The sequence below is a fragment of the Theropithecus gelada genome, chromosome 4, assembly GCF_003255815.1.
Source record: "Theropithecus gelada isolate Dixy chromosome 4, Tgel_1.0, whole genome shotgun sequence".
NCBI classification, from domain to species: domain Eukaryota; kingdom Metazoa; phylum Chordata; class Mammalia; order Primates; family Cercopithecidae; genus Theropithecus; species Theropithecus gelada.
Window position 1 is genome coordinate 155,589,285 of NC_037671.1, and position 14,726 is coordinate 155,604,010.

Below are 14,726 nucleotides of genomic sequence, written 5' to 3' on the forward strand. Positions count from 1 at the left end.
TCTCAAATCAATATTCAAGTGATGTTACTGCCCAAAGTAACAAAAGATAACAGTGACACATTTGAGAACACAATATGGGTTACTTCTCCATTTCACTATGGTGTACGCACAAGATAAAGCCAAAAGCAACACACCATACTCTCACTCTCTATTCACAAAACAATTACCCTTTCTTAAGAATTTCATTAATTATAGATTATTAATGAAAAATACCTTTGTTTATAAAGATTACCTTTGGTGATATCAAAAAATTCAAGTCAATAATTAAAATCATCAAGAAGCTACATTTTAAAATTTGCTTGGACCAAATCAAAAATAAATTTCAAATAATCATAGCTTTTCTACTTTGGGGACTCAATTAGATAAGGTGATTATGAGGACAGTCAAAAAGGCCAGTAAATTACTTACTTGCATTAAAATAATTTACATTGAAATATTCTGCTTTGAACCACAATCAAACAAAGGTTAGAGACCACTATGCATATCTGAAAACAGAAATGACCAACAGAGAACATAGAACAACTGATTTTAAATACTTGATTTCTGAAACAGAAAATACAACAGACAGCCTCTAGGTTAAGTAAATGTTTAAAACCACAACCTGTGTGAATTCACCATACCTTTCCTTCAATGAGCTGTAAATGCGGGGCTTTAGCTGGGCTTCTCACTTCCCTCCTGCCGTCCCCATCTTGTACCACGGCAATGCTGACAACTCCAGGGCCATAGGCTGAAATCTCCCCAGCAGCATCAGGAAAATCCTTCATAAGACTTTGGTCCACGACACCAATCGGAGCTAGTAAAGAGTGACAATTCTGGATTATTTTAGGACACGTGAATCGTAAACTTTATGGAAAATTTTCCCCTTAAAGAGAGAAACAGGAAGCATATAAACAGTGAACAGGAACAGAGACATTACTTGAACTCTGAAAATACCTACCATATAAAATAAACAAATTTTTAAACATTTACCAAATTCTGAAAGTATTCTGAGTTTTAATGCACTGAACTACACCAGGGTCTCAAATCACAGGTATTGGAAGGATATAGTCAGATCATGGAACTGGCCAGTAGGAGGAGCTCTAAGACCAGCTGAAACACCAGAGTCAAGGCAAACAGAATTACGAGGTAAGCAGTATTTTAACTCTTTGGTCTCCTCTGATTTATTTCTGAATCTATCTATTGCAACAAATGATTATGCAATTATTAAGATGATTTGCTCCAATAAGTTTTAAGAATTGCTCCATGAAGGAAACTTTAATTTGAATACTATTCAAAAGATAAAATAGTAAATAAAAGACAGTAAAGGTAAATTGTAAGGATTTTAACTTCTATATTTGTATTTTTTATTTTTTAATCCCCTTCCTCAATGTCTCAACAGGAACTATGGTACGTCTATACATAGACACCTCCCTCATCCCAGAAAACCTGGCCCTCCTGTACTCTCTTCTCTCCTAGAGATAGGCAGAAATGTATATTGTATTGAAAATTCTGTCATATTGCAGATCAAACCAAGACTACCTCAAACATTAGCAAGGCAGAGTAGTAGGTGGCAGGACTTCTGTCCATCTGTAGCTCCTCCCCAAACAACAGAACTACACAAGGTCATTTCACTTTACATAAAGAGTACTCTACAGACACCATGAAGTTTACTCTGCTTCCATGTCCCAAGGGAAGCCTGGTCAACACAAACACCTTTAGACTGCAAGCTCTTAGAGGGCAGGATTGTGTGTGAGCTACCACACTGAACTTGAGAGGCCTCAAGCACTTTGAATACATGTATCCCAAAATACCTCTCAATCCACAGCCTTCACCTGCCCTGTCCAAAACTTAATTCTTTCCCAGTCCTGATGTTTTCACAAAATGCTCTTCTCATATTTGCTCCCATTTGCTTGAACCGGGAACATGGACATCTTCCAGGACTCTACCTTCACCCCTTAACACCAGCAAGTCCAACAAAGTCCTTGCATATATTTCTAAATGTGGCCAGTTCTTCCCATTTCTAATTCTACCACCTCAACTTGGGGAGATTTTCCCAGCCCTTAAATACTCATACTTGGAATGCCCATACCAAATCACAGTCAACATTAGAATAAATTTGCATTTTACATTAAGTATAGTTATTTTCCAGCAGTTTTGTTGTTGTTGTTGTTGTTTTGTTTTTGAGACAGTCTCGCTCTGTCACCCAGGCTGGAGTGCAGTGGTGCGATCTCGGCTCACTGCAACTTCCGTTTCCTGGGTTCAAGAGATTCTCCTGCCTCAGCCTCCTGAGTAGCTGGGATTACAGGCACGCACCACCACGCCTGGCTAATTTTTTGTATTTTTAGTAGAGATGGGGTTTCACCATTTTGGTCAGACTGGTCTCAAACTCCTGACCTTGTGATCTGCCCTCCTCGGTCTCCCAAAGTGCTGCAGTTACAGGTGTGAGACACAGTGCCTGGCCTCCAGCGGTTTGTTTTCTAATAAAAAAAACTTCTAACAAGATTTAAATAATTTTCCCTTGGAAAGTATATGGCTATGATTAATCCTTTTGCTTACAATTATGATTTCTACACACCTATTATACATACTCAGAAATTTTGCAAAACGCAAAAATCTGACCTAGAAATGGCTTCAAATGTAATGCTATTAAAATATGAATATCAAATTAAAAGTTATTAAAGTTGACAAAATGCTGACTTTGCATACTTTTAAATACTTATTAATTTCAGCATGCATTTTCTTGTATTTTGGAGCCGATACATTTATTCAGGTCTTAAACATCTGAGAAGATTGTAGGCCCTGGCACAGAGCCCAAGATACCAAATGGCTAATTGACATACTCCCACAAAAGGGAAGACCACCATCGCTTTCACCTGGGCCATTCCTAACCAGCCTGCCTGCTTCCTCGCTCAATCTAATTGCGCTCTTGCATCAAATGATTTTTTTAAACAAGACAACACTGTGCCCTTGTGTGCACATAAACCCACACAAACCCTTCAATGGTTTCCTAGAGCACATGGAATAAATAAAATCCACATTCTTCACCATGGCCTCCACGGCCCTGTATGACCTGACCCAGGCTTACCTCTCCCGCCACTTCCTAAGATCTGACTACACTTGCCTTCTTTCTGTTCCAGGACTGTATCCAGCTCTCCCTTGCCTTATAGCTTCATCGTCGCTGCCTCTGCTACCTGGAATGCTTTATTTTTAAATATCTCTTGTCCTTTCCTTGGCTGCCTCCTTCTCATCCTTCATGTCTCAACCGACCTGGTTCTTCCTCCGACAGGCCTTCCTTCGCTGATGATCCTAAGTCATGTCCCTGTTCATTATACTTTCCACTGTCGGGAAATCACTGGTTCCTCAACCCCCAAATGCATCTCGGTTGTTGGTTCTCTTAAATGACTGATTTGCCTTCTTTGGGGTTTGATTTTCTAATCTCGGAGGAGACGCCTTGTCCTAAAACAGGTGTTCTACATTGATTTTCATTTTGATATTTGATCTTTAGATTGAATCCCGGTTTTCACTTGCCATGTAATCGTAAGAGGATTTATTTTAATTTGCCAAACTTTAAAGTGAGGCTTATATACCTAAATCATTCTAGCCTCACTTATAAAGTAAACAGGAAAAGAAAATACAACACATGTCAACTACAACAACAAATGGTATGTTGATAAAGAGGGGCAAAGAAAATAAAGCTCAGTGCCAGGTTACAGCCTAGCTTTGCTTTGGGGGGAAAAAACGGAGAACATAAGCCCTAATCAAAGAGTTCACTGGCTGTCTGGTCATGTATTGGCATTAAAAGCCTCCTATTTTTCACAATAACACAATAATCCTTTTGATGACTTACCCATCTGATGAATTACGGTGTCCAAAACACAAAGGGAAAAATAATGGATTACTGTGCCATGTTTGTTGTTTTTACTTGTAAAAATCATTGTTTTCAGATACAGACCTCCTATAACCCTCTGCACTAACTGCCCATACAAGATGGTGGATTTCCTGGAGCACAGTTTGTATACCTCAAAGAAAATGCTGTTTTACTGCTCTTTTTAAATGCTAAACTTTGCAATATAAGAGTTATATAGCCTCATAGTTTCAAACAAATGCTGAAAACAGACAGTGTTCAGAAAGAGCAATGATTTCTCTCAGCGCACTAAACAACAGTGACTGCATTTATTCAGTACTTGTATAAATTCTCTGTGGCAAGGGGCAAGACTTGTGAAATATTTACATGGGTTGGCACATTTTTCAGATTTAGCTGGAAAAGTGCTCAGTTGTTGAAGAGCTAAAATGATACTTTAGCAGCTATAGTACCTTAATAATTAACTGAATTTAAATCATTTCCACAATTTTGGAAATTTGTTTAAAGCACAGTTCACCATCCCCTTGTACATTTCAGGATTTAATAACTATATACCAAAATCCCAACCAACAAATCCTGGCAAATATCTCTATGTGTCCACCTGCATTTGTTTTCCAAGTTTTTTTCTAGGAAAAGCAGATGAAGGCAATGCATATGAATCCTTCACTATTAAGAAAGTTTTTTTTTCATCTGTTAGCATTATCTTGTCTGTTCTACTCTAATTATTTAAAACATAAGTTGTTCGAGTTTATATTTCAGAAAAATATAATAAGAAAAAGGTTTCTGCTAATAAGTACTAAAATATAATTTTCAAATTTAGTATTATTATAAATCTATATATATACATATATATATTTTAGTTCAATCAACCAAAACTGTTGGAAAACTGTTTCTTTGGGTAGAAAATTATCCATACTAATCATTTTCTATTACAAAGAAAGAATATTCCTTCGTAAGGCATTCTAATATAAATTTAACTTTAGCTCTTTTATAGAAAACCTATTTTTAACCCATTTTGGACCACATAATTTATATATATATATATATTTTTTTTCCATGTGTAGTTTATATAAAACTTATTTCATGTGTAGTTTACAAAAAAACTTCAATTTGTATCTAATTAGAATTCTAACAAAAAAACAATTCACATTTATACATATTTTCCCTTGGGTTAAAGAACAAACACATTATATTTACTTTTTGTCAAAAAGCTGTATTTAAAATGAAGCCTTTGAAGCTACTAAAGCTTTCTCATATGATGCAAAGTTTGGTAAGCTTCAGTAAGTTGTTTCACTCATGAACATTTGCTGATGAAGGAATGTTTTATGTTCATCTGAATTAAGGTTCATATGCTACCATACCAAAAAACCCTTAGAATTACATTTTCCCATTAATTAACAGGTTCAGGAAATTGAACATAAAACACATCACGATCAAGAGAAATCAGTAAAACAAACGTGTCCAACATCTCATAAATGAGAACTCTTAACGAATATTTGTGTGCACTGACAATACAGGTTGAGTATCCCTTATCTGAAATGTTTGGGACCAGAAGTGTTGTGGATATCTAGTATTTTTTGTATTTTGAAATATGCCTTATATATACTTAGCAGTTGAACACCCCAAATCTGAACATATGAAATCTGAAATGCTCCAATAAGCATTTCCTTAGAGCATATGTCAGTGCTCAAAGACTTTCTGATTTTGGAGTATTTCAGATTTTCAGATATGGAATGTTCAACCTGTTTAAAAAAAAAAAAAAGAAAAAAAGAAAAAAGTATGACAACTTCAAAAAACAGTAACAACTCCAAAACACAACAAAATTATTTTCTTGTGGGTGTAAGTAATAGCATTTTATTTACTCGGGGAAAAAATGGCTATCCCTGTAGGGTGTTTCTGGTGGCTTTATTAACTGGATTAACATTTTCTGACCTCACTGGATTAGAGAAAGATGAATGAAAATCAAAATTATCATAAATGTGTTTACCTCCATCTAGACTCCTGGAGACCCGTTTACTAGAAGTGCGCTCAAAGTGTGGTGCTGGCCTATCTATGAGGGTGCTGGCCTGGCGGGTCTGTGCTTGGGTGCGGCCACTATAGCGGAATTTGGACCCCAAGGTCAGGAACTTGGCTTTTGGTGGCTGCTCCGGAGAAACAAGTCTATAGGAGAAAAAAAAGAGACAGAGAAAGGGGAAGCGAAATTAGATTTTATGAATTTTTTTAAAAACCCTTTAAAGCTATGTACTTTCCTATCTCATTTTAAGTATGATTACTCAAAAACTAAACTTTCTGAAGAACATTATTTATAAACCCTCCTACACACACAGCTTTATGATGATGATTAAATCCACATTCATGTATTCACGAATGATGTTCTTCTCAATGTTAGCAAAGAAACAGCTGTTCTCAGCATATCAAAGGTTATTTATTTGTGTTAGCTTAAATCATTTATATAAACACATGTCTGAATTTTTGCTTCTAGCTATAAGCGCCAAGTAACAATCCATTACCATTAGTAATTCCTAATATTTACGCCTATTTCTCCTGGGGAGAAAACATCTAACTCAGGAATCTGTTCCATTAAGTGATTCTTTCCCATGAACACGCCACACAGTGGATCTGTAGAGATGGCTAACATCCCTTCCCGCCAGCATAATTCTACTGCTTAATCCCTGGGTTCATAATGAATGAACTCAAACTTTCTTGATGTCAAATATTCCCAGGCTTATACAAAAGCATGTTTTTAGTAAATGGGCCAATCTTTTTGGGAGTTCAACTGAAATTATTTTGCGCTCTTTGATCAAAAGTTGACAAATAATCTCAGAGCTCTTAATTTATTAAATAGGAAGACTTTCATTAACAATTAAAAAATATGAAGAATTCCACCAAAACTTTTCCTATCATTTACTATGGAAGAGTGATTTCTTAAAGAACTCAATTTCAAGTATTTCTAGACCTTCTGTACAATTTTTTTAGAAATCGCCTTCTGCAATAAAGCAAAAAAAAAAAAAAAAAAAAAAAATGGCAGAATGGCAACAGGCTCTATTATATACAACACTTAGAATGGCAACAGGCTCTATTAAATGCTCCAAGCAAGGGTGTCAGCTCTATTCATTTCATTTCATTTCATTATTTCTTTCATTTCATTTTTTGAGGAGTCTCGCTCTGTCACCCAGGCTGGAGTGCAGTGTTGCAATCTCGGCTCACTGCAACCTCCGCCTCCTGGGTTCAAGTGATTCTCCTGGCTCAGCCCCCCGAATAGCTGGGATTACAGAGGCACACGCCACCACACCCAGCTAATTTTTGTACTTTTTAAAAGTAGAGACACAGTTTCACCATGTTGGTCAGGCTGGTCTCAAACTCCTGACCTTGTGATCCACCCACCTCAGCCTCCCAACATGGTAGGACTACAGGCATGAGCCACTGTGCCGGGTCGTATCAGTTTTATTATTACATTCTTGTTCCACTAATATCAATCTAGCTGATTGGCTATCAATTAATAGATCTGTTTATAGATTAATGGCTTCAATCTGCAAGCCACTGTAATTTTCTAAAGAAATCATTTGTACCTTTCATGATAAACTGAAACAGAATAAATTCCACTGATCTGATTCAAAAGCGATCTACAAAGTAGGGCTGGCCCTTTGTGTTAGACATATTCTTTTTACAGTGTTGTAAGCAACGTTATGCAAGGTTTAAAAATTTAAAACTGCTCTTGTTAACCATTATATCAAAAGTTTGCAGGAGCAAATTGGTCTACTTTTAAATTGGATTCCATGGTACATTAGCAAAAATGAGGAGGCCTGAGGCTTTGCACAACTAATGCATCTCAGAAACTCCTGCTAGAAGAATACAAGAAGAGGACAGCACAGAGGTGAGGAATACAAGTCTCAGAATCAGGCGGCCCGGTCCCCATCTCTGCTCAGATGCCTGGCTGCTGTGCTCCTCCATAGGCACCAGTCTCTAAGAATCAGTTGTCTTGCCTAGGGCGAGAAATAGACTACCATGATATAAAGCAATCAATTCTGTGTCTGACTCTAATAAATGTTTGAATGTTAGCACTCGTCATTTCTAAACAGATTACTGCTTTTTTTTTTTTATCATTATGTGACAGGGAAAGCTGCTGTCTGCCCAGTTTGGACCTGTGTCATAAATGTCATCTACTAGCTTTACATGAGCTGGCTCATGTTGTCTGCCTGGAGGAGAAATTTGTTATGGCTACCAAGAAAAATTATAAAGTTTTCAAAGATGTATATGATCAGTGTAACTGAGTCGGAGGGATTCAAGTATATTTTATGAGCTATATTTCTCCTCGAAAATTAACATATTAGTCTTGAAAAATAGACACTAGTCAATTTAACTTCAAGAAATAATCATTTGTGCCAGCTGATAATTCACATTAAAAATAGCAAACTGTGGTACCAAACTAAGAATAATAATAATGGTGAAGATAAATCTTATGATATGCCAGAAATGGTTCTAAGTTGTTTCATGTGTTATCTTATTTAATTTTCAAAACAATCCTATGAGGTAGATACTAGTATTACTATCACATATGGATGATGGAAGTGAAGCAGAGAGGTTGGTAACGTACCACGGTCACACAGCTTGTATTTGGTAGAACAGTATTAGACTGTAAGTCCAGAGCAAAAACCTTAAAGATGAAGGATCTAGATACACAGCTAGCTTAACTGCAGTGATAGAAAACTGAGGAAATGGAGAAAACAAAGATAAGCAAACTCATGTAAAAAATATGTCCTTGAAGAAAAGTATAAAAAGAGAAAAGATATAAGCTAAAGATGGCTAGATGATCAAAGATTTTATATAATATATATATATTTGTTGTTGTTTTTTAAAGAGCAAGATGTGGACATATTTTTTAAAGAGCAAGATGTGGACATATTTATTGGCCAATATGTCCAAAGAAGCTAAAGGTACCCACTAGAGAATAGATAATTTACAAAGCAGGATACTTTGTGAGGCACGAAATGAGGGATCAAAGCAGAGGAATGATGATCTTCTCCTTGAGACAGGAGAAGAGTGAAAGAATGAATGGGAGGAGAGAGAGGCGATGCTTCATTAAAGGCAAAAGGGAAGAAGGGAAGGTGCATGAAACCAAGAACACTCATGACGCACAGCTTCTACTTTCAGTGACCAGCACAGTGGAGGGCATCAGAAGAGGAAGCAGGGGTGCCTAGGGCCTCACGAGGACAATAAGCATTTGGAGTGGCAAAGGAAGTCAAAGGACAAATTGCTTGCCTAGCAGCACTGAGGATCCAGCTCATGCTGGAAATTATTTATCTGTAAGAGCACTGATCCATACAGTTGTGCTATTTTTTGTTATATAGAGTAACTGCATGTGTCACAACAATTGTACTATTTAAGGTAGCACTTGACAGCACAGGTCCAAAAGTGGTGAGGTCAGGACACAGGACTAATCCAGGACTAGCCGACAGACAAGGTAAATGTGCAAAGAGGAGAGTAGTTTGAGGGGGTCATAACACTCCTGACAAAGCAGGCAGACCACAGGGTTCAAGTTGGTTTAGGAAAGAAGTTAAGTCAGGAGGCAGCTGATGAGAATATCAAAGTGAAAACTAAGAGGAGGGATAGTGGAAAGTCAAGAATAGTAGCAGGCATGAGGCAGTGTGGCTGTGGTGGAGGGAAAGGTGGTTAGTCAGAAAGTACAGTTAAGACAGCTGCAGGGGCAGCTCAGTTCTGAATGATGACAATGCATGGACAGAAATGGACCTGGGAGGGACTGCAGACAAAGGAGAAGAGGCGAGGGGAGAAAAGAGTCCAAAGGCAGGGGGTGAATGCATCTGCCACATTTCCCACCACTACCACCTCCTAATTCACAGAGGTTACTAAAAGCAATACCAAGCTGCTGTCTTTCTTTCTTAGAAAAAAAGAGAAATGGAGTCTCACTATGTTCCCCAGGCTGGCCTCAAACTCCTGGGGTCAAGCCATCCTCCCACCTCAGCCTCCTGAGTCAGTGGAATTACAGGCGTGTGCCATTATGCCCAGCTTCTGAGCTGTTTTCCTAAAATTACCTGTAGAAAGTATGATGCTCCACGCACACTTTCCATAGTCTTTTCGCTGCCCGGTGATTGGGCAGTTTGAATCCAATAGTACTCTCAAACTGTTCCAGCTGGAATAAATTCATAAAACAAATCAGCATATTTCCTTAAGAACTGACTAGAAGTCATGGAAAAGCATGGATTCAGATGTTCCTGTTAGAAGCAATTATTCTTCTCAAAAAAGGTAAATATTGCATGTCTAATATAATCATATAAAGATGAATTTCATAGACTGCAATACTATTTTCTACAAAAAGCAAGTAACAACTACTCACATAAACCAACTATCCTTCAATGTTCACTAAAACTCATTTTATTGCTTTCCTAATGATCACAACTTAATTGATTCAACAAGAAAAAAACAAGCCCACACCTTATCACGTTTTCTTTTCTGTAAAAAGCATGATCGCTGCTTTTTTAAAAAACAGACCAGACATATATATACTGTAATTTTACCATTAAGAACCCTGACCTTTTACAATGAAAGAATAAATAGTTTATTTTCTTAAAATTTGAGGAAAGAATTTTTTAATTCATGGTCGTAAAGAGGCCGACTAAGAACAACTGATCAGAAATGTCTTTGCTTACCTCTGCTGGTCTGACTTTAATGTAGAAGTTACTGCGTTTATAGGAAATTTTTAAGATTTTCGGCCAAGCAAAACGATTGATTCGCAGTCTGTCTTTGTAAATGAGAAGTCCATTAGCACACACGCCCAGCTTGATGTCCACACCTTCTGAGTCCTGCCAAGCATAACCCAATTAACCATGGTTAGAGCTGTGAAAGTTACATAAATCAAGAAGCTCATTAGCTCCCTCAAATCATGATCAGGAATGCCAGTTTACCAGGTTTGTATTTAAATTTTAGTGACAGTATGCACGTTAATGAAAACTACGGCGCACACACGTACATGTTAAATTTATACATTTTCAGCGATCAGATGTGATTTGCCAGAGTTATGGCAATGTGACTGTAGGACATGGTGTCCCTCAAAAGGCGTCATGCATGTGTTCTCAAGCTCCACTGTAGGAGCTAACAGAGAAGAAAGGAAGCAGAACTAGAGATCCTGAAGATATGGGAAACAAAATGAGCTTTCCCTGCAGGCTAGTCCAGCCTCAGGGACAGTCTGTTGGCCTACCCTAAGATGTGTTCAACCACTTTCCTTTAGGTGCATTTACCTCAGATGGATTACCCTAGCTAATAGCTCTTAAAATTATGCCAATATTTTGCAAAACACCAATCCCTCACAGATAATTTCTCTTCCATGCTGACAGTGCTGAAATCTCTGAATTCATTCAAGCAGTTTTTCATTAACTTAGAATGCTGACATCCAGTTCTCATTAGGCATTCCTTTGGCTGGCATGTTTCAAAGGACTGCAGACTATTCTTGAAGTTATTAATAGTTTTCCTTCCCTAGAGCTTTAATTTGGAATCAATGACAATCTAGAATAATCACAGGCCTAAAGGAGATGTTTTAAAAGCCAAACAAATTTACAGACAAAAATGAAAACCTGTCTCCTCACATTTCAAGCAGTGAAGATCTAAGATGCACGTATTCAAAATATACAAATTATTGTTTATTTCTAAGAGGAGAACTGGCTCTCATTCAACATATGTAAAATTGAAGACTACCGCTCAAAGATATTCACATTTTCAGAAATCACAAACAATATGAAACAAATTCTCACAAAAAATGCTGTAACAAACCCCATATTTAGTCTAACTCCCAATTTAATAAAAGGACAACATTTTGTCTGTCTTATTACTAAGAACATTTTGATACCATTTAAACCAGTTTTTCATAAATAAAAGTATAGCATTAGCTAACTGATGCCAGTTGCTTTCTCTGCTGTGACACTGGAATAATTCATATACACAAATAAAATTACATTAGACCAACTTGAGTCATTTTAAAAAATCCAATCGATTGCTTTACTCACCCTTATCTTGGCAGCCACAACTCTCTCTAGGAATAGACTAAAAAGCTTGGGTGAATCAGGCACAGGTGCCCAAGCAACTTGGCACCAGACCCCATGGTGTGTTTGCCAAAACCATCGCTGCCCATGGCCACGGGGAGCAAGGCAGAAGATTGCCTGAGACGGCATGTTCTCATCACAAGTGGGGAAGTAACCCGCATTTGAAACATTGAATGAGCCATCTCTAGTCTGAAGCAACCTTGGGACGGGACAAGGAAACTATTTTATCTGACTTAAAAATAGACACAACTCAGATTCAAGTAAATCAGTTGATTTTCGTTGTTCTATGTAATTATTTTAGAATTACCACTATTTGTGTGAATAGAAACGACAGATGAAGGGTAGGAAATGAAAGAGGAAAAGGCGGGCCTCGATCCTTCATATGTAAGTTATGCCACATGGTAGCAAAATCAGAAAAATAAACGAATGAAAAGAAGCACCCTCTCTGCATTGCTCACTGCCCCATATGGAGATGGCTGGCTTTCAAATGAATTCAGTATAAAGAGAGTTCTCGCAAAGGATCAGGAGAGGAAGGAAAGGGAGGTCAGGGTGTTTAATACCCAGATTCCCTCCCTACGTGGTCACCTCAGGCTGACCGTGTCCCTCTGACAATGGCTCCCCGCAAAACAGTCTTCTCCACGCGTCTCTCCTTGGGAGTTTTGGAAACCACTCTGCCCTCCCTCCTTCAGACAGACCTACAGTGATTAGGATAGCTGCAGATATTAGCCCAGGGCTACCACCAGTGTCCTGCTTCTCTTATGGTTTCTCTGCACCTTTGTTGAGATTCCTTTTATTTAACACTCTCCAACTCATTCTAACATGAATATGACATTACAAACTCTTCTAATTAAAAAAAAAAAATCTGATTTTAAGTCAATGAAAAATTTTAAAAGACACAAAACTTTAAACAACATGAAATATGAAACGTTCTTTTAAATTGCCACATATATTCTTTTCAACAAGCCACAAATATCTTGCTTATCAAATATTATCTAAGGAGTCTACCAGATGATAAACAGAATGAAGGTTACCTTGAATTTTTTTAGTGTTCTGCTCCTAACTACACAGCAAGAAAGAATATTATACTTAGAACAGAGTGCGCATTTTCTTACTTTTCTAAGACACAACATTAAAAACAAGAATCCTGAAACCTTAATTGGTTTCTAACTAATGATCAACAAAGTAGAGCTGCAAGATTTACATGTGGCAAGAATGGCAGGGTCTGCAGGAGGAGAGGTTTGGTAGGTCATTTTGGTCCCAAATTTATTTTTTCCTTCCTCCCTACTTCTGTTTCTTGACTAACATAGCCCGTCCCCATTATATAGAAAACGATCTGAAAAACACTGGAGTGTTAAGACAATCTGTTTCACCTCCTACTAGGATTTATCAGAAGGTATCAGGCAGATAGACCATTTAACAATACACAGCCTTAAACAAGTCATTCTCTGAACTGTTTTATGTAGCTGTAAACTAAAAAACATTCAAACTTTAAATGAGATGGTATACTTCTAAGAAGTGAGACGGTATGAAAGTACTTTTGAAAACAAAGGGCATACAGCATCTAGTAGTTAAAAACGCTGCTGCCAGAGACTACTTACTGACAGAAAAATCTTATAGTACCAAGTTAAAAAAAAAAAACTAACAAAAATGATGCTCATAGTATGACCCCATTTTTAGAAGGCATGTGAATTCAAGTGACCAGGGATCTAAAAAAGAAGAAAAAATGTATTAAGAGTGCTTATTTCTGCATGAAAAGATTTACGTGATCTTTAATTTCTTCTGTTTGTCTCTATTTTCTATGATGAATGTATTAGTTTTATAATAAAGAAAAATATTTAAATAAAGGAAGCCACTGAGGAGAAAAAGAGTGCTTTGTAAATATGAAGTATGATTAATAACACAAATGCAAGAATTATTAATCAGAGGCCTAGGGAGGAAAGACATCTTTGTGTGGGGAGCTTTCCGAGATTTCTCAAATCATATAATCTGGGCTTTTAAACAACACCTACAGATTGGCAGGGTCTTTTAAAACCAGGCAACCATAAGAACACGTTGACACTGGACATATTTTTTTAAAACCAAATCCATAGTTCACCTTGTCTGTCATTCTCCTCCTTGACTCTCCCCACTACATAATCATCTAAACTAGAATCATGAAGTAAGTGATATTGTTACTGGCAAGCAACTATAGTAATGTGCACTTACACATTTCACCTTTTGACTTATTTCTCTATGAACAGGATTCGTCTATTCACAACTCATACCCTGTGACTGTTGTCAGTATACCGGAATGTTTATGCTTGCAAAAATATGTATGTTCCTACTGCCTAATTTATCGTGTAAAGTAGTCTATCAAGGTCTGTTGTATGTTTCTCAAATCCCCCCTTAAAAACGTAAATAAATGTCTTTTAAATAACTTTTAAAATTATTTTTTCAAGCATTATATTTTTGAGATTTTGATCTTTTGGGATTATGGTGTTCGTTCGGGATTATGATTGGCTTCCCATGTCCCCATTGTCCCACTCTTTTACCACCTTTCAAATTAGACTGAAGGTGCTTTATCACCCAGAGCCTGGGCCCGCCTACATTATCTTTCACAAAGTACAAAACATACCTACAGGGAAAAGACCAACTCTAGGGCTCCTTCATCACACAGAAGCATTTTGGAAAGTGGTCCTATCCATGCTGCTTTTGCTCTTTCATGGTTGCTAAGGTCTCCTCTCCTCTCCCAAGACAGAGGTGGGAGAGGGAACTGGGACAGACATAGCACTTGGCCTAGCAGAAGCTGAGATGCAGAATAAACCAGGAAAAGAGGTAATAAAAAAAAAAAAAAA

At 37.3% G+C, this 14,726-nt stretch overlaps 1 protein-coding gene across 22 annotated transcripts in view; it reads right to left on the minus strand.

Annotated features, from left to right (window-relative positions):
* The window catches only part of EPB41L2 (erythrocyte membrane protein band 4.1 like 2), a 226,920-nt gene that overhangs the window by 45,170 nt on the left and 167,024 nt on the right, over positions 1 to 14,726 (minus strand). For all 22 annotated transcript variants that reach the window (XM_025381566.1, XM_025381564.1, XM_025381560.1 and 19 more), the window contains 4 exons: positions 10,507 to 10,659; positions 9,892 to 9,989; positions 5,829 to 6,001; positions 621 to 793 (listed from right to left, as the gene is read on the minus strand). In XM_025381566.1, the coding sequence (XP_025237351.1) occupies positions 621 to 793; positions 5,829 to 6,001; positions 9,892 to 9,989; positions 10,507 to 10,659 (597 nt within the window). The remainder of the gene's footprint in view (positions 1 to 620; positions 794 to 5,828; positions 6,002 to 9,891; positions 9,990 to 10,506; positions 10,660 to 14,726) is intronic.